Below are 25,493 nucleotides of genomic sequence, written 5' to 3' on the forward strand. Positions count from 1 at the left end.
TGGGAGGGGTTGTGGCCCCGCGCCCGGCGACCCCTCCTTGGATGTGCTGTGGGATGCGGGGGTGGGTTCTCACGAGCCCAGTTCCAGGACCGTCCCCAGACATGTCCTCCCTCAAAGAGGCCTCAGCACTGCTTTCCCCCCACACTTCTTGTAAGACTCAGGATAGACTCTGGGACAAGCCAGTGAGCAGAAAGTAAGTGGAGGGAAGGCAAGGCCCGCCATGATGGTTTTAGGAATCCTCCTCCCCGTGCCTCTCGTGATGCCTTGCACCAGCCTGCGCTGACAGTGGGGGAGGGGGGCTCAGGTGAAGGACACAGCAGCTGGGCAGGGACGGGGCAGGCCACACAGGCAGGCACTGAGCTCAGGGGCACCCACACAGTCCCGCTGTCTCTAGCAGCCCCAGGCCCCATGGGGCAGAGCCATGGCCATGTTTATATATGTGTGTAGCCATGCAGGTATGGCTGTGTGTGGGTGTAGCTATGTATGCATGTGGTTGTGTGCGTGGTTGTGACTGTATGTGGGTGTGGTTGTGTGTGTGGCTCTGTGTAGGTGTGGCTGTGTGCATGGGTGTGGCTATCTGTGGTGTGGCTGTGTGGGTGGGCATGGCTTTGGGGTGTGGCTCTGCATGGGCGTGGCTGTGTGTGGCTTGCCTGGGTGTGGCTGTGTGTGGACGTGGCTGTGTGCATGGGTGTGGCTGTGTGTGGGTGTGGCTGTGTGCATGGGCGTGGTTGTGGGCATGGCTGTGGGGTGTGTGGCAGTGTGTGGGTGTGGCTGTGTGCATGGGTGTGGCTGTGTATGTGGGTGTGGTTGTGTGTGGGTGTGGCTGTGTGCATGAGTGTGGCTGTGTGGGTGGGTGTGGCTGTGCGTGTGGGTGTGGCTCTGTACATGGGTGTGGCTGTGTGCATGGGCATGGCTATGTGTGGGCGTGGCTGTGTGTGGGTGTGGCTGTTTGCATGAGTGTGGCTGTGTGGTTGGGTGTGGCAGCATGGGTGTGGTGTGCATGTGTGTGGCTGTATTTGTGTGCATGTGTGTGGCCGTGCACGTGGTGTGGCTGTGGCTGTGTGGCTGTGGTTGTGTGGGCGTGGCTGTGCATGGTTGTGTGGGCGTGACTGTGTGTGGGCATGGCTGTGTGCGGGCATGGCTGTGTGCATGGGCGTGGCTGTGTGGGCGTGGCTGTGGACACTCACGTTGTTGAGGTGCTTCCACTCTTCTGCCCACTCACGCTCTGTGAGCTTGTGGTCGATCACTTCTTCCTGCCGGGACCCAGGCACCACTGTGGATGGGGGAGGTGCATGCTTAGGTCCTGCCCACAGCCAGGCTCCGCCCTATTCTCCCAGACCCTGCCCTCTGCTCCCAGGCACCACCCATGGGCTGTGCCCACTGGGGACTATGGACAGGGTAACGGAAGGGCTGGTTGACTTGGTGAACGTGGAGGATGCCTGGGTTACTGAGCTGCCTGGGCCTCTGGGCCGACTGCTCTTCCCCTGTAACCCAGCACACGCCTCCAAGGGAGGGTCCAGGCTCAGTCCGGTTCTGCACCTGAGGAAACTAAGCCTGGTTAACAGCGGTGGAGGTGGGGTGTGGACCGAGGCTGGCTGGAGCTGGAGCGATGTCCTCAGCCACTGTCTGGGAAGGCCTTGTTAGACTAAGCGTGGCCTGAGGATGTCTCAGTGCCAAGTCACACCATGACCTGGACCTGCCTTAGCCCGTGAACCAACGGGTAACCTCGCTGGGAGGAGCTGGTCTGAGTCATTCACAGCAGCCCTCTGCGGTCACCCACAGGCGCCCACAACTCAGATGAGGCCACGCCAAGCAACATGCAACCACGCCGCCTCGGCATCCGCCTCCCGTCTCTGCCTGTGAACACCACCAGCCGTGCCCAGGCCAGGGCTCTCGAAGCGCGCTGGCTCTGAGGCCTGTCCTATTCGGGGGTTGTTCTTCGCTTAGTTAAACTCTGTTCGATGCAGCATGTCTAAGGTTTTCCCTTTTGACAGGCTCCAGGACTGAAGCTGCAGGGGCCACTCCCACAGGTCACCAGAAACTAAGATGTGAGTGACGCGCAGCAGTGGCTGACCCTTTCATGGTGGCTGGGCCCACGGGAGACGTGAGTGACCCCTGGCAGTGGATGACTCGTGGTGGCTGCGCCCACGGGAGACGTGAGTGACGCCTGGCAGTGGATGACTCGTGGTGGCCGGGCCCACGGGAGACGTGAGTGACCCCTGGCAGTGGATGACTCGTGGTGGCTGGGCCCACGGGAGACGTGAGTGACCCCTGGCAGTGGATGACTCGTGGTGGCCGGGCCCACGGGAGACGTGAGTGACCCCTGGCAGTGGATGACTCGTGGTGGCTGGGCCCACGGGAGACGTGAGTGATGCTGGCAGTGGATGACTCGTGGTGGCTGCGCCCACGGGAGACGTGAGTGATGCTGGCAGTGGCCAACTCTTTCGTGGTGGCTGCGCCCACGGCTTCTGGAGACATCAGACGCTTCCAGACCCCACTGTTTCCTGCATTCAGCCATGGCCCATGCTTCCTGGGGCTGAGGTCTCCCTCTTTGCACCCTTTTCAGCCCCTAAAGATATCCCAGCCCCTGAACCTGAAATGGCTCCCCCAAATTGCAGAGGAGGTGAGGAGGCGGCAGCCACAGCTCAAAGTCACCACCCTGCTCTGCCGCCTGTGAAGCTGCAGCCGGCACCAACACCCTAACCAAAATAGTGGCTGAGACGTGCCCGACAGCTGGCGTTTATTTTTGTATTAGCAGAAGCGGGTGGGAGTCAGCACCTGCCCGGCCCGGCTGCAGCATGCCAGACGCCGTCACCTGCTGCCTGGGCCCAGGCCCTGGAACCTTCCGCAAGGTGGGGGCTGGGAGATGGCCTTGTGCAGGGCAAGGCCTCTGCTGACCCGGCTGCTGGGCCCCCACCGTGCCCTGGGCCTCTGTCTCAGCATGGCAGACTGGAGGCCTCCCTGCAGCCTGTCCTGGGGGGCTCCTGGGGTGGGGCTGGGCCTAACCATCTCTGGGTCCTCAGCACAGAGGCCGTCCAAAAGTCAGGCAGGCTGGGCTATGAGACTGTGGGTGCATTACGTGTGCTCTCGGGCTCCAGTCTCCCCATCTGTGGTATGGGGGTGCTGACGCCACCCTGCTGACGGGCTGAGGAACGAGTGAAGGGTGAAATGCACCGAGACTCCGTGCCCACTTCTCTGGTATCCATGCCCGTCAGGCCTCACGCCAAGACTCCGTGACCACCTCTCTGTTACCTACACCAGCCAGGCCTCACTCTGAGTCTCCATGCCCTCCTCCTGCTCTAGATACCAGCCAGGCCTCACGGCAGCCCTTGCTAGACCCTGCATTAACTCCCCTGGGCCTTGGACTCTGAGAGGTGGGACTCTCGTCTGACCCAGCTGACAGAGGAGGAAACTGAGATGCAGAGCCATGTGACCCGCCTGCAGGTGCACTGTGGGAATCGCCAAACTCGGATGAGCACCACGTGGGCAGCTCCAGGCCCGAGGCTGCACACCCCAGGGGGAGAGGTGGGCTCAGGGCCCAGGACAGGCCCCTCTGCAGCCACCACCCTGCCCCGGGAGGGACAGGACCCTCCTGGCCCCGAATGGTGCCAGGCAGGGGGGACGGGGTCTCCTGAGCTCAGGTGCACACAGCTGCCCATGGTGCCTTGCGCCCACATGCTCAGGTGCACACACGTGGGCACACGTGTGCTCCTGTAACACGCATCCACGCTTCCGCCCCACCACGCTGCTCACCAAGCGGCCGATGGCGCTCTCGCAGCTCCCGGGGGTCCGCATGGCGGTAGGCGTCTCGGAAGTGGTGGGCCATGGCGATGTCCTCCAGGCGGTAGTGCGGTGGTGTGGGCTGTGGGGGCCCGTTGCTGGGGCTATAGCGCTGGGCAGGGTTCAGGGTGCATGGCCGTTTGCTGAGGTGCTCGGGGTGCAGCGGGTCACGGTCCAACCCGTTCTCTTTGGTCCTAGCCCAAGAGCAGGCGGGGTGGGGGCAGTGGATAGAGCAGAGCCAGGGACAGAGGTGCAGGCGGGGTGGGGGCAGTGGATAGAGCATGAGCCAGGGACAGAGGTGCAGGTGGGGTGAGAGGCAGACAGGTGTGGGCAGAGAGAAAGAGGACACGTAAGGGCGAGACAGAGACACGGAGCAAAACACCAGCCCTGGGGAGCCCAGCCCAGCACCCCCACTCGCCACCCCTCTGCCGGGGACTATGCCAGCCTCAACCCCTGCTCGAGCTGCATGGGATCCTGAGGCCTGGTGGTCAAAGAGCCGGACTCGTTGCTCTGGGAATGAGGCGAGGGATACACCAGCCTCCCGTAACTGGAGACCACCCGCCCCTTGGGCAGCAGCAGCACAAGAGCATCTGGGGCAGCAGAGTGGGCCCAACCCAGGCACCTGGGGACCCTGGACCCCGGACGCTCGGAGTCCACACCCAGCACACAGGGAAGAGCCATCCTCCCACCAGCCTCCTCCCTGTCCTCTTAGGCTCCCCGGAGCATCTGAGTCTGCAGCCCACTGGGGTGTCTGCTCGTGTAGCCGCCAAGCCTGCTGGCCCTAGGATGCTTCGCCACGCTCCCTTAGCCCGAGTGGGCTGGCCGGGCTTGCAGCCCCAGAGGAGGTTCCCTCTCTTACCGAGAGGGGAGCAGCGTGAGCCGCGTGTCCACGGTGCCCCCAGCCCAGATGCCCGGAGCCCACAGGTACCTGTCGGGCGTCCTCCTCTTGCCGTTCTCATTGACTTCCAGCAGCAGCTCTGAGGAGTCGATGGGGGAGGAGGCGCTGGCGTCCAGCAGCAGCTGCTCATGCTGGGCCAGGTACTGGGCGGGCGTCTGCTTGGCCAGGCGTGCACAGTGCAGGAGCTCCCGCTGCAGCAAGGGCAGGTTTGCCTGTGGTGTGGGGAAGGAGGGCCTGGGGGGCGTGCAGGGCCGAGCAAAGGGGGCCTGGGTTGGGTGGCCAAAAGCTCAACTTGACCTCGGGCCTCAAAGATTAGGTGCTTGACCTCTGTGGGCCTCAAGTTCCTTCCTAGCAGTGCCATGGGAGGGTGCCGTGGGAGACTGGGCACAGAGGCTCGCAGGAGTGCCTCACCAGGGCCACACAGCGATGTGGGGCGTGTGGGGCTTGAGCCCAGATCCTGGACTCCCAGGCTGGGGCTTTTCCACTGCACCCAGCTCCCTCCATGGCGCCATCTGGAGAAGACGGTGCAGCAGATCATGGCTGGTCTTCCCGCCTGCACCCGCCCCGCCGAGCAGGCACCACATGACCAGGCACAGCTGGGGAAATGCAGGCTCAGAGAGGGGAGGCGGCCCTGGGTCTGCAGGCCCTCACACCAGGGAGCTGGGAGTGAAACCCGGCCGAGATTATGGGCAGTATGTCTGCTCCAGCCCTGTGGGAAACCCCTCAGAGGCAGCTTCCCCTTCCCTTCCCGCTGGTTTCCAGCCTTGGCCTCAACGGAGTGTGGACTTGGGAGGTGAACACCCGTGTTCTGTGGCTGTGCTGCTCTGAGCACGTGGTGCTCAGTGATCCTCCAGCCCCGGTGAGGACAGCCTCAAGACCGGGCTCCATGTTTGCGGGTAAGAACTCCGCAGCGTGCGGCCGAAGGACGGCCCAGTGTACAGGATTCGTGCGCAGACCCTGCCTTTGGCGCCTGTGAGGACTCGCGGTGCCCACCGCCTCCTCCCTGGCTCCAGGCTGGCACCGCTGGGCCGCAAGCTGTGCTCTCCGGTGCCTTCCCCAAAGTCTTCCCAGAGCTGCCACGGGAGGGCGGACAGGCTGGACCCTGAGCGTGCTGGACCAGGGCCCAGCAGCAGGCCACTTGGGAGGGCCAGCGGTTCTAAGCATTTGTAAATAAATACAATTCTCCAACTTTCTCATGCGTTTCAAAGCTGCCACGCCGCCTTCTCCCGCCAGCGCCTCCCCCTTCCCCACGAGTGCTTCCACCAGGCCCTCGAGCGGTGCCGGCTGCGGGCCTGTTTTTCTCTTTGGATAGCTGAACAGGGGCCAACCAGCCATCTGTCGAGCACATTAGGAGCATGAGCTGGGAAACGAGGTCCCGGGAGGTCTGAGAAGCCAAACATCCTCCCTCCCTCGTCAGCCCCTCCCCAGGGGCCTCCCCTTGGCCCGTTCGGGAACCGGCTGGTCGCGGTTAGGGCAGGGGGAACATCTGGATCCCTGGCTGGCTGGGGCCAGCTGGGGCCAGCTGGGAGCCGGGGCGGTGGGTGGGGTTGCATCCCCCGGCTTCTGGAAAGCCTGACCGTTGGGCCGCGTGTGGGGCAGGCTCAGAAGAGTGCAGGGGACCCAGGACTGGGCAACACCAGCGTGTGCGCCGGATGCATCGCAGCCCCCGGCCAGCAGGGAATGGCTCCCCAGGGCCTGCAGAATGGGGTGGGGCCTGTGGGAGCCTCCTGCAAAGCCTCCTTCGAGGCAGTGTGCCCATTCCGTCCCCAGGATTCCAGGGCACCCGGGGAGGTGTCACCACTAAAATGCTACACAAACTGAGCTGGTCAAAAATGCCCCAACCCCACCGCCCAACGAGGCTCTGACTGCAGAACGCCCAAAGCTGCCCTCTGCACAGATGCGAACTCAGGCTGGGGAACTGATGTTCGCAGCGATGGCAGCGGTGGTTGAGGCACTAGCTGAGCTACAAGGGCTTTCGCAGACTCCGCTGCTCTGCCAAGCGCCCAGCTAAAGCCTCCCTGACCATGGGCTCTGCCACAGAGAGGCTGTGGTCTTGGGCTGGTCGCTTAACCTCTCTGACCCTTGCTGTATCCGCAAACTGGCACCGTGGAGACTCCGGCCGAGACGGGCTCCGGCGAGCTCCGGGTAAATTAGCTCCGTCCTTTCCCACTGCCCTGTGCGGGGGGTTCACCACCCCAGCCACGAGAGAGACGACGCAAGCCAGGGCTGGGGTTCCAGCCAGGCAGGCCCCCACCCTCTCCGGCCCCTTAGTCACCAGTCCTGCCGTTTCTAGGATGATGTCTCCAAGGGCTGCGTGAGGGTGCCCCACACTGGGCCTGGGGGCTGTGGATGTCTCGGGAAGGTGCTACCCCTCCCCTAGCCCAGGCTACAGTTGGGAACACCGAGGTCCAAGGGGGCTGGCTGGGGGTCACTCCCACTAGGCACCTCCTATCTGGCCTGGGAAGGTTGGGTTCCCCCTCTACACTCTGTGTCTGAAGGGGCTGCTGCCCTGTAGGGGTGTCGGCGGGGTGGGGGATGGGTGGGTGGGGTGTGGGTGGGCATGGGAGGGGTGTGTGAGGGGTGTGGGTGGGGTGTAGGCGGGGTGCGGGAGGGGTGTGGGTGGGGTGTGGCTGGGGTGAGGGCTACTCCCTGGGTGGGACAGCCGGGCCAGGTTTCTGGCCGGTATCTGAGCAACAAGCCCTGGAAGCAGGACTGGCTGCAGGATCTTTAGCTTTTATTTTTGAAGCCTCCTGGCCTCCCCCCAGAAGCTCCATGTCAGAGAAGTGACTGGACTTCATGTCCCGCTGGCCCTGGGCCCCGGGTGGGGGCATGAGGTGGGCTGGCCCTGAGCTCCAGCTGCACAGGCTGTGGGAGCCCCTGTGTACCGAGGGGAGACTGAGGCGGACGGGGCCCTCACGAGAGCAGTGCTGTGGGCGGCGCTGTGCTGGGGTGTGGCCGGGGGACACCAGGGCCTGACTAGGCATCATGGACAGGGGTCATAGGCCTGGGGGGCAGGGGTGGGGATGCTATGGCATCTCTCTGGTAAACAAGGGTGGCTGAGGCTGGGGGCATCTGCTGCTAATAAGCCGGTGCATGCACTGTGTCCCCAAAGACTGGGAGGGGTGGGGGCTGTAGCAAGTTAAAAGAAGGGAAGGGAAGGGAAGGACCGCTAACGAACTGCAAACGACGCCAGATGGGCCCAGGCTCCTGACACTCCAGAAGCTTCTCTTTTGTCACCAGCTGGGAGCATAAGCACAGCTGGGAGGGGGCGGAGGAAGGCAGAAGGAGGGAGGGAGGGCAGGAGAAAGGGAGAGGGTGGAGGGAGGGAAGGAGGGGATGGAGGGAGGGAGGGGGCGGTGGAGGGAGGGAGGGCAGGAAGAAGCAGAGGAGGCAGGGTGGGAGGGAGAGAGGGAGTAGAGGAGGGAGGGCAGGAGGGAGGGAGGGAGTAGAGGAAGGAGGGCAGGAGGGAAGGAGGGCAGGAAGGAGCGGAGGAGCCAGGGCAGGAGGGAGGGAGTGGTGGAGGGAGGGCAGGAGGAAGGGAGGGGGTGCAGGGAGGAAGGGGGCGGCGGAGGGAGGCAGGGCAAGAAGAAGCAGAGGAGACAGGGTGGGAGGGAGGGAGTAGAAGAGGGAGGGCAGGAGGGAAGGAGGGCAGGAAGGAGTGGAGGAGCCAGGGCAGGAGGGAGGGGGGCAGGAGGGAGGGAGGCAGCGAGGAAGGGTGGCCGCAGAGGTGAGTGTGATGTGGGGTCCCCTTGGCGAGGGACTGAGGGGGATCAGGGTCTGGCCCTGGGTGTGCCCTGTAACGACCATGGCATTTGGAGTTTGACAGATCTCAGTTTGAGCCCTGGCTCCAACTTTCTACCACCTGGGGGGATCCCAGAGCCTCAGTTTCCCCACCTGTTAATCAGGAACATGGCAGTGCCTATGCTACACCTTGACAGGAGTCAACAGGGCTGTGAGAGATCAGCATGAAGCAATTCCTCCTCCGCTGAGGGACATTTCAAATCCCTGCACGATGCCCCGCGTGAATCTAGAACGTGCCTCACCTCCCTGCAGTCCCCGCGACCTGGGAGGCTGAGGTGGAAGATTCCCCCGAGCCCGGGAGTGAGGCCCCGTTCCTTCCATGAGTCCCTCCATGCTGTCTCCCCAACAGCCTGAGGATGATTCCATTTTGCAGACGCAGAAACCCGGGCACAGAGGAACTGGCCTAGCCCAGGGGCCAACAGCTGCCACTTGGCAGGGTCGGGCTCAAGCCAGGGAGGGTCTGATCTGGTCTGTCCTCCGGACCCCCGAGGGGAGGCCTGGCCCAGCAGAGACGGAGCCCACAGCAGGGCAGGCAGCGCTCAGGTGGGCCCGAAGGTGCGGCCAGACTGGCAGCTCCCAATTAAGCTCCGTGGAACCCTGACCCCAACACGTGCCCAGCAGAGAGGGTCACAGGGTCAGATCCATTTGGGGAACCTTTCCTCAGCTCCTGCGAGAGATGTGCGGCTGTCTTGGGGAAGCGGAGACCCGCAGAGATGGCAGTCTGACTCCACGGCACTTCCGCGCCCGTCCCATTTGCCTATGTGTGGGAATCACTCTCCCATGGGAATCACTGGCTTCATTCATTCATTCATTCATTAGTTCAGAGACAGGGTCTTGCTCTGTCACCCAGCCTGGAGTGCAGTGGCATGATCGCCGCTCACTGCAGTCTCGACCTCCTGGGTTCAAGCGATCTTCCCACCTCAGCCTCCCGGGTAGCTGGGACCATGGGTGCATACAGTGCCCAGCTAATTTTCAAATTTTTTGTAGAGACGGGGTCTAGCTGTGTTGCCCAGGCTGTTTTGGAACTCCTGGCCTCAAGCAATCCCCGCTCCTCAGACTGGCATCTGTAAAAATGCAGGCTCTGATTCAGGAGGTTTCGGCCGGGCCGAGAGCCTGCATAGCTGACAAGCCCCGCGTGCTGCCGCCCTGGTCCACGGTTGATCTGGGTGTGACCATCTGACCTGCTTTCACCTGACACGTCTTCATCCACCTGCCTATGTGGCCACATAAAACCCTTCCTGACTGTCCACGCCTCCTGCCCTCACCTCTGCTCTCTCCAACCCACGTATTCCGTTCCAGTCGCACTGACCCCTCTGCTGCTCCTCAAGCACAGTGGGCGCCCCACGCCTTGGGGGCCTCCGCACCCGGCGCCCCACACCTCAGGGGGCCTCCGCACCTGGCGCCCCACGCCTCAGGGGCCTCTCCGCATCCGGTGCCCTGCGCCTCGGGGGTCCCTCCGCACCCAACGCCCTGCGCCTCGGGCGTCTCTCCGCACCCAATGCCCTGCGCGCCTCGGGGCCTCTGCACGTGCAGCTCCTGCTGTCTGGAAAACCCTGGGCTGGCTCCGCACCCAGCTCCGCCCTCATCCTTAGTCCTCACCAACACGCCTCCAGGCAAGAAACTTTCGGAATATTTCTCCACCACATACAGCTGCAGATTTGACAGTGGCTGTGGACCGAACGCCTTCCCACCCCAGGGTGCTGGCTCCAGGAGGGACCTGCTGCATGTCCTGGGCCCTGTCCCTGAGCCTCGCCCCACGCTGGCACATCATCAGTGCCCAAAAATCACCTGTGGAGTGAGCGAGCACGTTCGGCGAGTGGCAACCAGAGCCAAAGCAGACACAGCTCTGTCCTGCACTGGATTCAGTGGCTGACTAATATTCCGGTCTGGGAACCAGTTTTCAGGCCTTAACTCGTAGGAATCAACCCTGACTAGTCAACTAGTCAGCAGTGCTCCCCTAGGGCACCACAGGTCCTAGGCTGGCCAAGATCGACGCCCGACAGTTCTTCACCCACCAGTCTATCCGGCCACATCAGCCCCTTCCCGCCTGTCCACCGCTGTCCACACTGGCAAGGAATGGGATTAGGGGCCTTCTAAGGAGGCCCCTGCAGGGAAGGGGATGGGTTTGCCATTACCTTCAGGAAGGGAATGACAAATGGCCGCAGAGGGAAGTTGGTGGCCTCCTGAAGCTTGGAATGAAACTCCTCGATCGTCAGCGTCGAGTTCTGCAGGGGAGAAAACCCACCTCACACCGGCACCGCTCGGCACATGAGCCAGCGCCGGCCCGCCCATGCCTGAGGAGGCGGCTCCATGTTGGAAGCGGGCAGGCAGCCCAGGAGCTGGGCACGGCCTGGGAGGGTGCAGGCGGCATCGTGGGAGCGGGTCCACGCCTAGTCGTCAGCATGGAGCCCACGTGCGGGGTGGCCGTGGCTGCATCCTCATTCAACAGAGGGAATACGCACGTCCCAAGGCCCTGGCTGCCCCTGCCCGACTCACCACCAGGCCCAGCACCAGCGTGCGCACGCGCTCCCCGATCTCTGGGGAGATGTCGCTGCCAAACTGCTGCAGGGCGGTGAGGAAGCGCTTGAGTTTGCTGAGCTGCCGGGCCCCGCAGGCCGGGGGCAGGTGCTGTGTGGACAGGGAGGCCGTGGACGAGGTGGCCGGGCCATTGCTGAAGCCGTTGGGTGTGGACGGTGCGCCGCTGATGGCTGTCGGCGAGTGGCTGCTGCCGTTCATCACTGCAGGAGGGAAGCGGGTGTGAGGGTGAGGGACACGAGGACACAAAGGTGACGGTGACAACACAGCCCAGACGGCGGCGACAGTGAGGGCAGCAGCAACCAAGGTGACAATGTCCACAGCAACGGCAACAATAATGGGACACAAGGACAGCAGTGCTGAGGATGACAGCAGGAGCCCTGGGCCCGCCCAGGGCAGCTGAGCCAGACCTTTGCGTGCTGACCATCTGTCCTTCCGGCCCTGCTCTGAGAAGTCACACACAACCCCTTACAGACGTGGAAATGGATACCCAGGGAGGTGAAGCCCTTTGCCCCAGGTCCCCAGTGGGTAAGGGCTGGGATGGCACCCACAATGGTGGTGGCTGTGGAGTGACTGTGTTCTGAGTGTGGCTTCCCCTGCCTGGCACCACCCTTGGGACTTGCTCTGGGGCTGAAGTCAGGCCCTTCACACCCAGGAGGGGTGTGGCCCCTACACCTGGCCTGGAAGACACCGACCCACCAGGCTGGCTCAGGTTTTCACTGCGAACAGGGAGCGAGGGGCTTTTCCACACAACGGGGGCTTGATGGCTCAGTTCCCACTTTCTGGAGGCACAGGAGACTTGGAAAATGAGAAGTCGCTCATCCCCCTGAAAGACCAGCTACCATCACCTCTGGCATGACGTTCCCAAGCAATACCCCTACACCCAATCAGGCACCTCCCAGCCCTAAGCAATTTCCCCCACAGATGCCTCCCAGCCCTGAGCAACGTCCCCAAAACAAGTGCCTCCCAGCCCCGAGCAATGCCCCCCACAGATGCCTCCCAGCCCCGAGCAATGTGCCCTGCAGGTGCCTCCCAGCCCCGAACAATGTGCCCCACCCACCCACACACACACACACAGGTGCCTCCCAGCTCTGCAGGTGCTTTCCCGCCCTGAGCAATGTCCCTCCTACATGTGTCTCCCAGCCCCGAGCCATGTTCCAGACAGGTGACTCCCAGCTGTGAGCGATACCTTCATTTGCCCCAACACCTGGGCTAATGGGGTTCCAGGGCGCAGAGGAGCTGGGACACCCAAGGACACACTGGGTGGGTTCCTGCCTCTGGTGGCTGGACACACAGATGCATGTGCACACAGACCAGCGCATGTTGAGGACAAGAAGGTGACATAAGGAACAGCTGATGAGTGCGCTGCAGGGCTGCCTGTTGGCCACTGAGACGTGACTGCCTGGCTGGCCCTCCTATTGGGGTCAGCGTTCCAGGGGCCTGGCAGACATGGGGCTACTATGGAAAGTCCCAGGGCTGGGCCTCACCCCTTTTCTCAGGTGACAGAGCTAAGGCCAAGCCTCTTGCAAGGAGGCCAGGGTGGCCCTCCTGTGCCCGGGACACCTGCACCCTGTGCCCTTGGCCTCAGGAGCCTGAGGGGCGACCTCCAGGCTCTGCAGACAGGTCAGAGGTCACAGGGCTCCCGAGTCCCTTGCTGACGGGAGGGGGACTGGATGCCTCTGGGAGGCCTGAAGTCCTGGCCAGCTCCTGCTGTCAGGAGGACTGAAACCCCGCACACACTCACGGCTGGCTCCCGCCTCCTGCACAAGGACACGCTCCCTACACAGGGTACCAACTCCTCCATTTCCCTGCCTCCACTCACCCCCCACTGCCCTTACACGCATGCACACACACGTACACATGTGCACACATGTATGCACATGCACACACACACATGCACACACGCACGCACGGCTATGACGTTCACGCACGTCTCTCTTGCTCCACTGTGGCCCCCAGTGCCCCTCTCCAGGGAGCCCACCCCTCACCCTTGCTGAGAGTGTGGGTCTGGGGGTGGGGGCAGCTCAGAGCCACCTGCTCCCTCAGGGCCGAATTCCTCTGAGGCTCCAGCCGTGTGTTCACGCCTGTGGCTGAGGCCTGGCGGGCCTGTGTGTGCTGAGGAGGAGAGGAAAACCTTCTCCAGGATGGAGACGCCCCTGGGCTGGGCTGGTGCAGCGGCTCCTCCTGGGAAGCCGGTAGGCACCTGCTGTTTACTTCACGTGCCCTGGATAGTGGGGGGTCTTGGTGTACCCCTCAGATCAGGCCAGCCCTGCCCATCCTAACCTGGCCCTGGGAGGTGACCCTGCTGAGTGCTGTGGACTCTGCCTGGACGGGAGGGAACATGGGACGTGGGGGCCCACATGCCGGCCCCCCTTCCTGGGCTGCGTCCCCACAGCTGTGGCCCCGGCTGGGCCTGGCCACACCCTCCCGAGGTTAACTGACCAGCCTGTACCTCCACCGAGGCCCTTCTGAGGGGTCAGACCCTCTCTAAGTGTCCCTCCAGTAACCCTTAGGTGGCCGCCATCAGCTTCCTCCACTCCACCTTCCCAGAAGCCGCCTGAGGCTCTCACCTTCCCGACCGCGGCCTAGTGGCACCTGCGAGGCGCCTCCCGGGTCAGGGAGCTGTGCTGCGGCCCGGGCTGGGCTCTGCATCTGCGCACACACAGGCTGCACGGTCATCACACACATTCCACGTGGCAGATGGGCGCCGAGGCACCGAAGACACTCAGCGGGGCAGCGGGGCTCCCCGAGACCGCCTCGCGTCCCCGGCAGGTCCCACACACCGAGCAGCCAGCGCTGGGCACAGCGGGACGGGGTGATGCCGGCCCTGTGCTCAAGATGTTCTTGGTGGAGAAGGCGGAACAGATGTGCCCACAATGACGGCCTTCCCTGGGGCCCAGTGCTCACTCTGCTCTCGCTCCAGCCTGGGCCTCACAGATACCCACTGCAGGGTCTGCGGGAGGAGGCCAGAAGGGCGGGGGGCGCCACAGAGGCCCTCAGACACACCAGCGTGGTAAGGACGTCCAGACAGACACAGCCCTGCCTTCAAGGGCTGGGGGAAGCTGCCCTGGTTAGGAGCGAGGACCCGGCCGCCAGGCCCAGACGTGCCCTGTGAGTCAGACTCGGTGCCTAGCCTCAGTTTCTTCATTTGCAAATGGCTCCCAGCCCATCCTGGAGTTCCAAGTGGGGCTCCAGGGACCAAGGGACAGCGTGGCAGTGACCTCCTTTGTACCATGTGTCCCCAGCTGGAGTCACTCAGGCCAGACCCGGGCTTCCCTGGCCTCTCCTTCGCTGCCCAGGTCAGCCCCCCGGGGTGGCTCCATCCTGACTGGCTTTATGGTTTGGGTGTTGTGTGAGGCCGTTGGCAGTAAATGGTCCCCACACCTACTGGAAACCGCTAACTGAAGGTCTGACATGGCACAAAACCTGGAGTGCACACGTGGCCTCGGCCGTTCCGATGGGCTGGCTGCAGAACTGAGACACCTCTGCTGCTGGGGCCGTGAACCTCCACACGGCGTTCTGAGCGGCGCTCCCCTCAACCAGGGGCGGCCTGTGTAGGGGTAGCCTGTCTGTGCCCCTGGCTTGAATGATCTCAGCAGTGGCTTCCTGGGCTCAGGATGGATGCACTGGCCCTCCGGAGTGCGTGGCACCGACAATGGCACCGTGTTCTGGGGCTTTCCCTCCTCCGGGGGGACAGTGGACACTGAGGCAGGATGCACTGAGCCCCTGGTCTCTCGCTCTCTGAGGTTCTGTCCGGAGGACCCCACCATGCTGCTGAGTTTCCCTCTCACTGGTGAGCTCCAACTGGCCACACGGTGGACTCTGACACACACACACCCCGTCAAGACTGAAGACAGCCACTTGCGGTCACCCAGCCAGGCCAGGAGATGGCCCGTCACCATGGGAGACCTCACCACAGTGGGAGGCTGGTTTCTCCAGGACACACAGGACTGTCACCAGGACTGTGGACCTTCCAGTGGCTTCTCAGACTGCCACGGTGCACACCAGGGCCCCTGCCCACCGCCCCGGCCGGCTTGGGCCTGGCCCTCCCTTAGGTGCGCTTACCAGCCTTGCCCTGGGTGCCCGGTCCTTCCAGTGGCCTGCTCGCCCTCGCCTGCCCGCGCACTCCCTCCCGCGCTGCCGGGCAGTCTCAGCAGCTAAAGAGACGCCGAAAATAACCCCGGCACAAGTGCTTTCATTCCCGCAACAGGTGTGTTACTAAGTTAGACTGCACACGTGTCCCCAGCTGAGGTTTGGGGGCACACACGAGCACCCCTGAGGCTCCCCCAGCCTCAGAGCCTTGGTGGGGGGGTCAGATGGGACAGAGGCGCCCTAAGGCAGCCCCTCCTGCCACCCCTGCTCCTTGTTGTGGGGGCTCCAGGGCTGGGATTCACCATCTTTGCCATCCATAAGATCACACAGTGGGTGACAACAGCCACTGTCCCGGAGCTGCATGCCAGGCGCGGGTGCATGGCCAGGCCCATCACAGAATAACGGCTGTGACAAGGACAGCCCCGTGCAACAGAAACAACGCACAGTTGTTCTGCCACCCTCATTCTTAGAGCTGGGAGTGACGCGGCAGCCACACCTGGGCCGTACTGCCAGGCTGGCTGGTAGTGAGGGACCGGAGTCTGTCTGATGGGCTCAAGCATGGCTGCACTCACCGGCTGAGAGAAACTCTAAACACCGCCTGGTAAGAGCCCGTGCTCCCTGAACGCCTGCCATGGGCCACGCCCGTCGACGCAAACGTCTGCTGGAGACTCAAGTCTGCTGAGCGCCCAGCGCGTGCCCGGCCCCACCATCTCACGGCTCCTGGAGACCACCCCTGGCACCAGGGCCCATGATGACTTCCATTTTACAGGTGGGGAAACTGAGGCACAGGGTGTGGCACCTGGTCAAGGTCACCCTGGCAGGAAGAGGTGCAGCTGGGACTCCAGGTAGGTGGGGTCTGCCCTAGCAGACGTGGCTGAGCTCCAGGCCTGCCAGGGACAGTGTCACGCCCCTTCCCTGGGCACTCACAGTCAGTCCCACTGGCCACGTTTTGCTGCTGGGGAGGAAAGCTCAGAGAGGCCCTGCTCCTGCCTGAAGCCCCACAGCTTGGAGCGGAGGGTCTGTGGGATGCAGGGACCCTGCGGCTCTGCCCTCCTGCGCCCTCTTCTCCCGAAGGAGGCAGGACCAACACGACAGAGGCAATGCCGAGGGTGTGGAGGCCGCGGAGGAGTGCCGAGCACCCCCAGGGCAGCAGCGCTGGGCCCACAGAGGGTGCTGCAGTGAAGACCTCCCGGGAGGCCTGCGGTTTTTGTTATTTTACTTACAGAGACAGACCATAGACCATTTTAAGCAGCCATGAAAACGGCCGTGGGGCAGCGTCGCAGGCCCGTCCTCTCGATCTGTAAGCAAAATAAGAAGAACACGCTGTCAGGAGGGGCGTGGCAGGAGACTCCGCCCTCAGGGGCGCCCAGGGCGCCCGCGGTGAGGCGTGAGCAGGAGACTCCGCCCTCAGAGGCACCCAGGGCCGCCTTTTCCTACTTCTCAGAGCGATTTTCGGTGAGGGCGTGGGCAGGAGACTCCGCCCTCACGGGCGCCCGGGGCCGCCTTTTCCTACTTCTCAGAGCAATTTTCGGTGAGGGCGTGAGCAGGAGACTCTGCCCTCAGGGGCGCCCGCGGCCGCCTTTTCCTACTTCTCAGAGCGATTTTCGGTGAGGGCGTGGGCAGGAGACTCCGCCCTCAGGGGCGCCCGGGGCCGCCTTTTCCTACTTCTCAGAGCGATTTTCTGTGAGGGCGTGGGCAGGAGACTCTGCCCTCAGGGGCGCCCAGGGCTGCCTTTTCCTGCTTCACAGAGCGATTTTCAGTGGGGCTCGTCACCACCGGGGGCCAGGCCGCTCCGCTCTCTGGGCCTCAGTTTCCTTCTCTGAGAGTGGACGATCCCTAAGGGCCATTTTTGACAGGACCGTTCCAGAGTCTACAAGAACCAAGGCTTCTCTTTGAGCAGGGGCAGGGTCCCTCGTTTTCAACATCCTCTTCCCAGAAGGCACCTGTGACCCCATCAGCACCATCCTCAGGGGCCTGGGCCGAAGCTGTGTGTCCTAAAAGTGATCTGAGACTTGGAGTCTCAAACAAAGCCCTGGGTCAGCGCTGGAGGAGGAAGCACCAAACAGGAAGAAAGATTTGGCCGGGCGCGGTGGCTCACGCCTGTAATCCCAGCACTTCGGGAGGCTGGGGTGGGAGGAGAGCTTGAGCCCAGGAGGTCAAGACCAGCCTGGGTGATGTAGGGAGTCCCCATCTCTGCTATATAAATGAAGAAAGATTGAATTTGTCCGAGCTGAAGTTAGCGGCGAAGCCCACAGGAAGACAGGCTGGAGCTCTGTAAACAGGTAGTGAGTTCTCTGTCATGGGGGTAATCAAGGGCAGGGTAAAGCCTTAGCCCTTTAAGGGTCTTCCCAGCTTTAGAGGAGCTTGGTCTGGGTCCCTGCTCGTTATAGTCCTCTCCCCTCCACCCCCACCCCCGCAGCAGCACTGCAGCTTCAACTCCAAGATGAATTTGTGCCCAGGGCAGTCACTGGGCAAGAAAAACTTCAGCCCTCAAGTCTCCGTTCAAGCTCAGTCTCCCATCAGCTTGGCTCAGAGGCCAGTCCCCGGGGAGGAGCCTCCCGGCAGGGCTCTGCTGCCGAGCTGTGGCCCCTCAAGGACACCCACCAGCCAGGGGCAGGGGTGCAGCCAACCACCTGGCTCTCAGGGAATTGTGTGGATTAGGGGATGAATCTGAGGCCACCTCAGGGGCAGCCAGAGCCTCAGACTGATGCTCCTGAGAGCCCGGTGGGACTGAAGCATCGGCTTAGAAAAGAAAAAGCACCTGCTTCTCTCTTGCATAGCCTTCACGCTCCTTAAACCAGCTGGGACCTCACCCCAGAAACCTGACCCCAAGGTGTGCTGAGAGCGGAGGGGGTGGGAAGGACCCCAGCCCCAGGCATGCCGGCTGCCCTCACAAGTGTTCCCAGGTCTCCGGAAGCAGAGCCTGAGGCTCCGCTGATCCCACCCCACCCCCAGCCGGGAGCATCGGGTCCCCAGACCAGCACCTTCGAAGCAGAGGCTGCTGGCGCCCGGGGAGGAGCAGGTCAGGGAGACGCACCCTTGAGGGTCTGGGGAACCAGGCTCAGCCCACAGCGTTTGTCCCTGACACTGGGGCCTGAGGGTTGTGGACTGGGCGTTTTAGGCACTGCACCCATGGCCGGGTCTCCTGTGGTCCATCCTGAGCATTTCCTCCCCCCGGGCTGGGGTGCGCTGCGAATTCAACACACCAGTGGTCTCCCCTCTCTACCTATGCGGGCTCGGTGTGGTCGCAAGCTGCCTGGTGGAAAGAGACGACCTGTGGTTCGTACCAGACGGGAGGGCTCTTCCGGAAGAGAGGGAAGGGTGATCCCAGCCCAGCCACATCGCCGTGTGACAAGCACATGTGAGAAAAAGCCCAGCCAACCTCTCACTGGAAACTGTGGCCAGCTCCGCAGAGCCAAGACCTGCATGCTGGGCCTGCCATCCTCCAGGACCTGCAGAATCGTGAGTGTGGCATCCCGACTGTCGGAGGCAGGGCTGGCCCCCAGTATGGGCTCCATGACACGTGGAGGCCCCATGGGTGCAGGAAATAGGTGTTAGGCTGTTTGGCTCCTACTGAGTGCTGGGCACATTTCCAGCTGTACCTGCCTCTGGGCGGCACACCTGGGGGCACCCCATTGCTGGGTCACCCCATTCCCCAACCAAGTCAGGAGGCTGACTCGGAGCCAGCATCCCACAAACAGGGCTGCAAGTCTGCTGCCTGAGCCCACAGCCAGTGCTCTTTCCAGATGCAGGGGAGATGACGGCCAAAGCCCTCGGCGGAGCAGACCCCCAGCCTCGGGGCAGAGTCAGGGAGGGAGCCAGGCCTGGCCCATAGCCGCCTGGTGCTCTGTGGACAGTCGTGACACAAAGGGACTGAGGAAGCAGCTCTTCCTGGCCTGTGGGGGACCCGGGGCCAGCGCGACAGAAGTCTCAGGCTCCTCCCACAGAGAGGGGCTTCATTTGAGTTTCAGAGCTTTCCGGCCTCTGAACGTGACGTGGGTACACGGAGTCTCCACCCCTGCAGACACCGAGATGCATTCCTGAGTCCCTGGCCTTGAGGGGCAGGGACGCTGCCCACCCCGCCGGCCCAGCAACTGGGCCACAGAGCACCAATTCTGTCCTCAAAGCCAAGCCTCGGGGTTGATGCGATGAGAACTGGCTGCTCGCTGCCCCACAGCCCCCCAGGGCCCACCCTCAGCGGCTCTGTGCGCCAAGCATGGCCAACCCCTTGCCCAGGGCCAGCAAGATAAGGCCTGGGAGCTTCTCGAGGTCCCGCCCTTCTGGCCTCCTGTGCTGAGGCCCCCACCCCGCCCCCGTGCTCAGCCGGGCTGCCGAGCTCCTGCCGAGCCCCTCCAAGGCCAGAGCCGCTCCTGCGGTCCCTCCAGGGGGCCTGTACACAGGTGACCTGCTGTGTGACCCTGGGGAAGCCCCTGACTCCATCCGAGTTCCACATTCCCTCTGGATGAGCCTGGCATCCCTGGGCCTGCCAGATGAGGCAGGAAGCCTGAGGCACAGCAGCCGGCTTTGACCCAAGGCCCACGGCTGGCCCTGGTGAAGGCCTGTGTGGACTCACCTGGCCCCACCACAGCCCTGGGAGGACTTGCACTGCAGAAGAAGAAGCCCAAGCCCCCGGAGGGCAAGGACCTGGCCCAGAGCTACACAGTGGGAAGCAGGGAAGCTGGGATTTGAACCTGCCAAGCTTGGACTCTGGACCATGCCACGTGAGCTCCTCACACTCAGGGCTCACAGCAGGTGCCCACCGGCTCTGGGCAGGAAGCTCGGAATTTCACACAACATGAGGGGCTCCCCTGAAACACCTGGCCCTCGGCTGCCAGGTGGGGGCTACTTACGTGTGTGTGGCGTGAAGGAGGGGGTGCGTGTGGCCCCCTGGGATGTGGCAGGTGGTGGGGGCGGCATGCTGGGGGGTGTGGACCGGGGCTGCGTCTTCACCTCCGCTGGGGAGTCCGGCATTGCTGAGGCCTTAGCCTTCCTGTCCGCAGGGGCTGCAACCAAAGGAGAAAGAGAGAGTGGGTGAAGCGGGCTAAGTACAGAGGCCGGTGCCCACAGCCCCACGGTTCCCAGCCAAGGCCCCACCAAGTGGCTGCCCAGCGCTGGGGCAGCCTGCCCCAGGTGCCCTGACAGGTGGCTGACGTCCCACCTGCAGGTGATCTCGGGGGCGGAACCAGGCCGGAGGAGAGGCTTGGGCCAGCTCATCTCAGGTGGCCAGCCACACTGGAGCTGGGGCCCTCGGTGTGTGGTGGCCCTGGGAGAGCCACACCCCACGCCAGGTTTGAGGCTTCTACAGACCAGGAGGGGGCAGTGCCCTGAGGCAGTGGTGCCATGCTCCCGCCTCCATGAGCATCCCCCAGGGGGTGTTCAGACAGACCGCAGCCTCTCCCCCCAGTTCTGATTCAGCAGGTCAGGCTGGGACCCAGAACCTGCATTGCCAACATGTTCCCAGGTGGGGCTGCTGCTGGTCCGGGCCCCAGACGCCATAGTTCTAGGAGTCTCTTCCACTTTCCGATGCTAACAGGCTTCCCTGGGCTGGGGCAGGAGGGCGGGCAGTGTATGCCCAGGGAGAGCCCGGCAGGCAGACCACCTAGGGCGGCAAAACCTCCATTTTCACCATCTTCTGCCCCGGCGATTCATAGGACAGCCAAGACAGAGGTGGCATTGACTTCAGGATGGCTGAGGCCTGGCCACGCTGAGCACGGCCACCAGCAGGCAGAGGAAGCGTTGATTTCGGGATGGCCGAGGCCTGGGCACGCTGAGCGCCGCCCACTGGCAGGTGGTAATGCCAGGACACTTGATTAATCAGAACCTGCAGCTGAACAAGCTTCTCTCATGGTCTGAGGCTCCCTGAAGTCTGAGCAGCTCTGCCCAGGAACAGCTGTGTGCAGGGAGGGTGGGAAAATGCTCAAGGCGCTGGTGGGCAGGACTGGTGGTCACTGAGCCCCCTCTGCACCATCCAGAGAGCAGGGCCTGCAGACAACGCTTCCAGGTTAACTGAAGGGCCTGCAGCACAGACCTGCCCGAGACACCAGGAGGCCAAGCCAGCACCCTGCCTGCAGCATTTTCTGCAGGGGGTGCGGATGTAAGCCCCTGGGCCTCCCCATTCATCTTAAGTCAAGGTCAGCCAGTGCCAAGGCAAGGCAGAAAGACCTGGGATCCGTGGCTGAGACTTCGGGGGCCTCAGCGGCTTAGAGCAGCAAGGAGGGCATCCTCTACCTGCTAAAACCTGGACTGCCCTGCAGCCTCCTCCTGCTAACACTTGTGGGTCTTGCCCACGGCCCGGGGCATGAAGCAGGTGAGGCCACAGTTGGGGGCTGGTGTCTGTCATTTTATTAGTGAACCGTGGGCGCTACCCCTGCTTCTGCCCGTTCCCCATTCCCGGGGTCTCAGCCCCACTGTCAGATGGAGAGATCCAGCCAGGGCCAGGGCCAGCCGGCCTCTGGAAGATGACGGATAAATGACTTCTGCAGCTATCACGTGCCAAATACAGTGCCAACCTCGCCTGATCCTCTCGCCGCCTGCCCCTTTCACAGAAGAGCAGAGAAGTTCAGAGGTGCTGAGGTCCTGCCCAACATCTCAGGGCCGCGGCGCCTGGGCTCTAACCAGCCCCTGGTGCTCCAGGCAGGAGTGGAGCAGCCCCCTGTCTGCTGTGGGGAATGCTGGGGGAGGAAGCAGCCAGTAAACAGCCACCCAGGCCTCGCGGCACCTGCTGTCCCCTCCGCACAGCCGCTGGCCTCCCTCCCGGAGGGCGCCCTGCCCCTCCTGGCCACCCGCCTGTCAGGAGGCTGATGGCTGGGCACACGTGCGGCCACAGCTGTGGGGGCCGTCAACACCGCCTGGCTGCAGGGCCGGTGGCCAGTCCCTGGTGACATCCAAAGAAGGCGAACGTGGCGGGGCGTCCTGTGGGGTGCAGCCCATCCAGACCAGGCTGCCCTTGGGCCAGCGTGGGTTGGGCACACCCAGAAGGGAGCAGGCAGGGATGGGGCCGAGAGCTTCAAACGCCAGGCTGGCTCTGGGGACACGGGTCCAGGACACTGGGGACGCCCTGTCTGGACTTTCCAAAGCCCTCCCACGGAGGCGGCTACATTCGAGCCACGATACTCAAATAAAACAGAAATGGATGCAGACAGCCCCACTGAGGAGCTGGCGCCGGGCGCTGGACGGGCGCTCATACGATGGACGGACATGCCACATTTCCTAAGGTGGAGAGGGTGGCCAGGAGACCTCTGGGCCATCATGCCACGGTGCAAGGAGTTGCCACAGCCATCATCCAACAAGGGCTTATGGCCACCACCTGTGTGCTCGCGACACTCTGGATCCTGAAGCCAGAACAGACAGTGCCCTGCCGGCGCCCGGAGCAGTCGGGGACTTCCTGTGGTTCCCTTTGGGCAGAACAGGGGCCTGTCCTTTTACTTCAGAGACTTGGATAGCGACTCACTGCAGGGAGCCTCTTCTCAGTGCTCTACAGATACTGATGAGTCATTCATCGTCACAGAGACCCTCTGCGGCCGATGCTACCATCAGCCCATTTTACCAGGAGGGACCAGGCTCGGAGAGGTGAAGTCATCTACCCAAGGTCACACGGCGAGTGTGCTGCGTGCCGGGATCTGAGCCACGACCTGGTGTTGCCCCCACAGGGCCAGGGCTCTGCAGGACTCCAAAGTTCCTGCTTGTCATCAACGTGCTCGCCTCCTTTTAGGGCCCGGGGTACTGAAAACAGGCAGCAGGTCTGGGATTCAAACCTGAGGTCGAACGGAGGCTGCAGGGGCAGGAGGCCCCGTGCCTGAGGAACACGCTGGGGAGCTGGTGGTGTCCTCCCCTCTGTTCTCCAGGCTCCACCCCGGGTTATGCAGGGGCAGCTGTGCAGGTGATGGGACCTCACGGGTGTCTGTTGAATCCTGTTTGAGTGCTCCTAGCCGTGTGGCCTAGGGAGAGCCTCTTCCCCTCTCTGAGCCTCACTCTCCTCCTCTGTACATGTGGAGGAAGCCAGGTGACAGATGAGGAAGGGGAGGTCCCCACGCCCTGCCTGGCACTCAGGAAAATCAGGCCACGGCTCATGGAGCAACTTGTGGCCGGGACCTGCTCCTGGGGCTGCCCTGGCGCAGACTCCACCAGAGAAAGCAGGAAGTGACAAGGACCCTCAGAGAAGATGAGGGGTGAGTGGGGAGAGATAGAGGAACAGCATTTGTGACCAAGAGAACAGCCTGGGAGTTGACCAGGACCTGTGGAGGGACTTGGGAAGGAAAGGCGGTGGGGGTGCATGAGGGACTTGGGAAGGAAAGGCGGTGGGGGTGCATGAGGGACCTGGGAAGGAGGGGGGTGGCGGTGCGGGAGGGACCTGGGAAGGAGGGGGGTGGCGGTGCGGGAGGGACCTGGGAAGGAGGGGGGTGGAGGTGCGGGAGGGACCTGGGAAGGAGGGGGGTGGGGGTGCGGGAGGGACCTGGGAAGGAGGGGGGTGGGGGTGCGGGAGGGACCTGGGAAGGAGGGGGGTGGGGGTGCGGGAGGGACCTGGGAAGGAGGGGGGTGGCGGTGCGGGAGGGACCTGGGAAGGAGGGGGGTGGAGGTGCGGGAGGGACCTGGGAAGGAGGGGGGTGGCGGTGCGGGAGGGACCTGGGAAGGAGGGGGGTGGGGATGCAGGCAGCAGGGAGTTGGGAGGTCTGCACAGCAGCAGCCAGGGCCATCTCTGGGGGGCACATCGTCTCTCTCCTGCTTAAGACTCTTTAGTAGCTTCCACTGTAGATGGGGCTTCACCAGCCCACACCCGCTCCATGACACCCATCTCCCTGCTAGCCCCACCACCGTGCCCGGCTCAGGGCCATGCATGATCCTCGACCGCCCCTTGTTCCCTCTGGGATTCAGCTTCAACCTCACTTCCCCAGGAGAGGCTGCCCCGCCCCCCGCGAAGCTCTTTCACCCTTCCCCGTTCAGTCCCCAGGATGTCACCCCACTCTGGGTGGTCCTGCCTTTTGTTCGACCTGTTTGCAGGGTCTCTGTGCTTGACCGGGTCCCCCAGGACGCAGCTCGCCCAGGGTAGCCTCCAAAGGAAGTCCCTCAAGGGAAATGCCTCTTTGGGGTCCCCCCCCCGCTTAGGGGCTGGAGTGGAGCAGAGAGGGACGTGGGGTGAGTGGAGCGCCATGCTCAGGGGCGGGGCTGAGGGGAGGCGGGGCTGAGGGGAGGCGGGGCTGAGGGGAGGCGGGGCTGAGGGGGGCGGGGCTGAGGGCAGGCGGGGCTGAAGGAAGGCGGGGCTGAGGGGGGCGGGGCTGAGGGCAGGCGGGGCTGAAGGGGCGGGGCTGAGGGCAGGTGGGGCTGAGGGGGCGGGGCTGAAGGGGCGGGGCTGAGGGCAGGTGGGGCTGAGAGCTGGTCAGCAGCAGGTGGGAGGGGCTGGGCTGTCCAGTCACAGGACAGGCGCTTTCTGCAGACATTGGGGGCTGGCTGCTCAGGGCAGGGGACCCATGGCTGCCCTGGATACCCATCTCCTTGGCGCTGGCTGGGCAGGGGGGCAGGGAGGCATGGTGGGTCCACCCCACAGTCACAGAGGGAGGCTGAGTCCTGTCGGCCTGGCTTCCTCGGACAACCCACAGCTTCTCTGCCCATTTCCTTGCCTCTTCAAAGGGGATGGAGATGAAGCCGTGCGCAGCAGGGGTGTCCAGCACTCTGCGATCGTTATTAATTATTATCCTCCTCCATCCCTGCACTTGCAAGCAGTGTGGGGAGTCTCTGGAGCCTCCCACTGGCCCACAGCTCCACCAAGGCCAACTGCAGGCTCCTCTCCAGGCTAAGGCACCGCTAGACAGGGGTGGCCTCGTCCTTCCTGGGTGCCTGGCTTCCCACCTCATTCCCCTTTGAGGCCCTGCACCTCGGCCAAGGGCCATTTCTACAGACCCACTTCGAGGCTCGGAGGCCCCGTGGGCTACCAGCCCGTGGCTGCGAACCACACAGGAAGAGGCCTAGCCGCATCCCCTCGACACAAGACCACTTGCTGCTCCCCGCTCCCCGCTCCATCTGTAAGAAGGCCCCGTCCAGACACACACAGGTGAATGAAGTCATCAAACCACTTGGAAAAATAAAACCACACAGAGCCCCTTGTGCTTCCTAGTAGACCCCAGTGTCCTGGTGCAATGGCCCTCAGGCAACCGCGGGGGCTCAGCAGCACCAGGAAAGGGGCCGTCTCTGTCTGAAGGGGCTTGTATCTCAAGGCAGAATACAGAAGTGGCAGGAAGGGCTACCATCACGGAGGAACCTGGCACCCTCGGTCTGTTCTCAGCATCGTCTACCTGCTGCCCCATGAGGCGGGCCCCGTCACTACACCCACTTTCTAGATGGGGAACTGAGGCCCAGAGAGGGCGAGTGACTTGTTCTGGGTCTCAGAGCCCAG

At 63.4% G+C, this 25,493-nt stretch overlaps 2 protein-coding genes across 7 annotated transcripts in view; both read right to left on the reverse strand.

Moving 5' to 3' along the window:
- The window catches only part of APRT (adenine phosphoribosyltransferase), a 187,719-nt gene that overhangs the window by 79,349 nt on the left and 82,877 nt on the right, over window positions 1-25,493 (reverse strand). The gene's annotated exons all lie outside the window — the stretch shown is intronic.
- CBFA2T3 (CBFA2/RUNX1 partner transcriptional co-repressor 3) overlaps window positions 1-25,493 on the reverse strand; it is a 101,701-nt gene that overhangs the window by 6,643 nt on the left and 69,565 nt on the right. For 3 of the 6 annotated variants that reach the window (XM_050773616.1, XM_050773618.1, XM_050773619.1), the window contains exons 2-8: window positions 19,957-20,109; window positions 16,330-16,404; window positions 10,976-11,217; window positions 10,615-10,704; window positions 4,709-4,890; window positions 3,754-3,974; window positions 1,188-1,273 (exon numbers count right to left, since the gene is read on the reverse strand). In XM_050773616.1, coding sequence (XP_050629573.1) covers window positions 1,188-1,273; window positions 3,754-3,974; window positions 4,709-4,890; window positions 10,615-10,704; window positions 10,976-11,217; window positions 16,330-16,404; window positions 19,957-20,109 — 1,049 coding nt within the window. Of the gene's footprint in view, window positions 1-1,187; window positions 1,274-3,753; window positions 3,975-4,708; window positions 4,891-10,614; window positions 10,705-10,975; window positions 11,218-11,713; window positions 11,972-16,329; window positions 16,405-19,956; window positions 20,110-25,493 lie in introns of those variants that run through there. The other 3 variants (XM_050773617.1, XM_050773620.1, XM_050773621.1) reach the window with 2 other exon arrangements.

The sequence above is a fragment of the Macaca thibetana genome, chromosome 20, assembly GCF_024542745.1.
Source record: "Macaca thibetana thibetana isolate TM-01 chromosome 20, ASM2454274v1, whole genome shotgun sequence".
NCBI lineage: Eukaryota > Metazoa > Chordata > Mammalia > Primates > Cercopithecidae > Macaca > Macaca thibetana.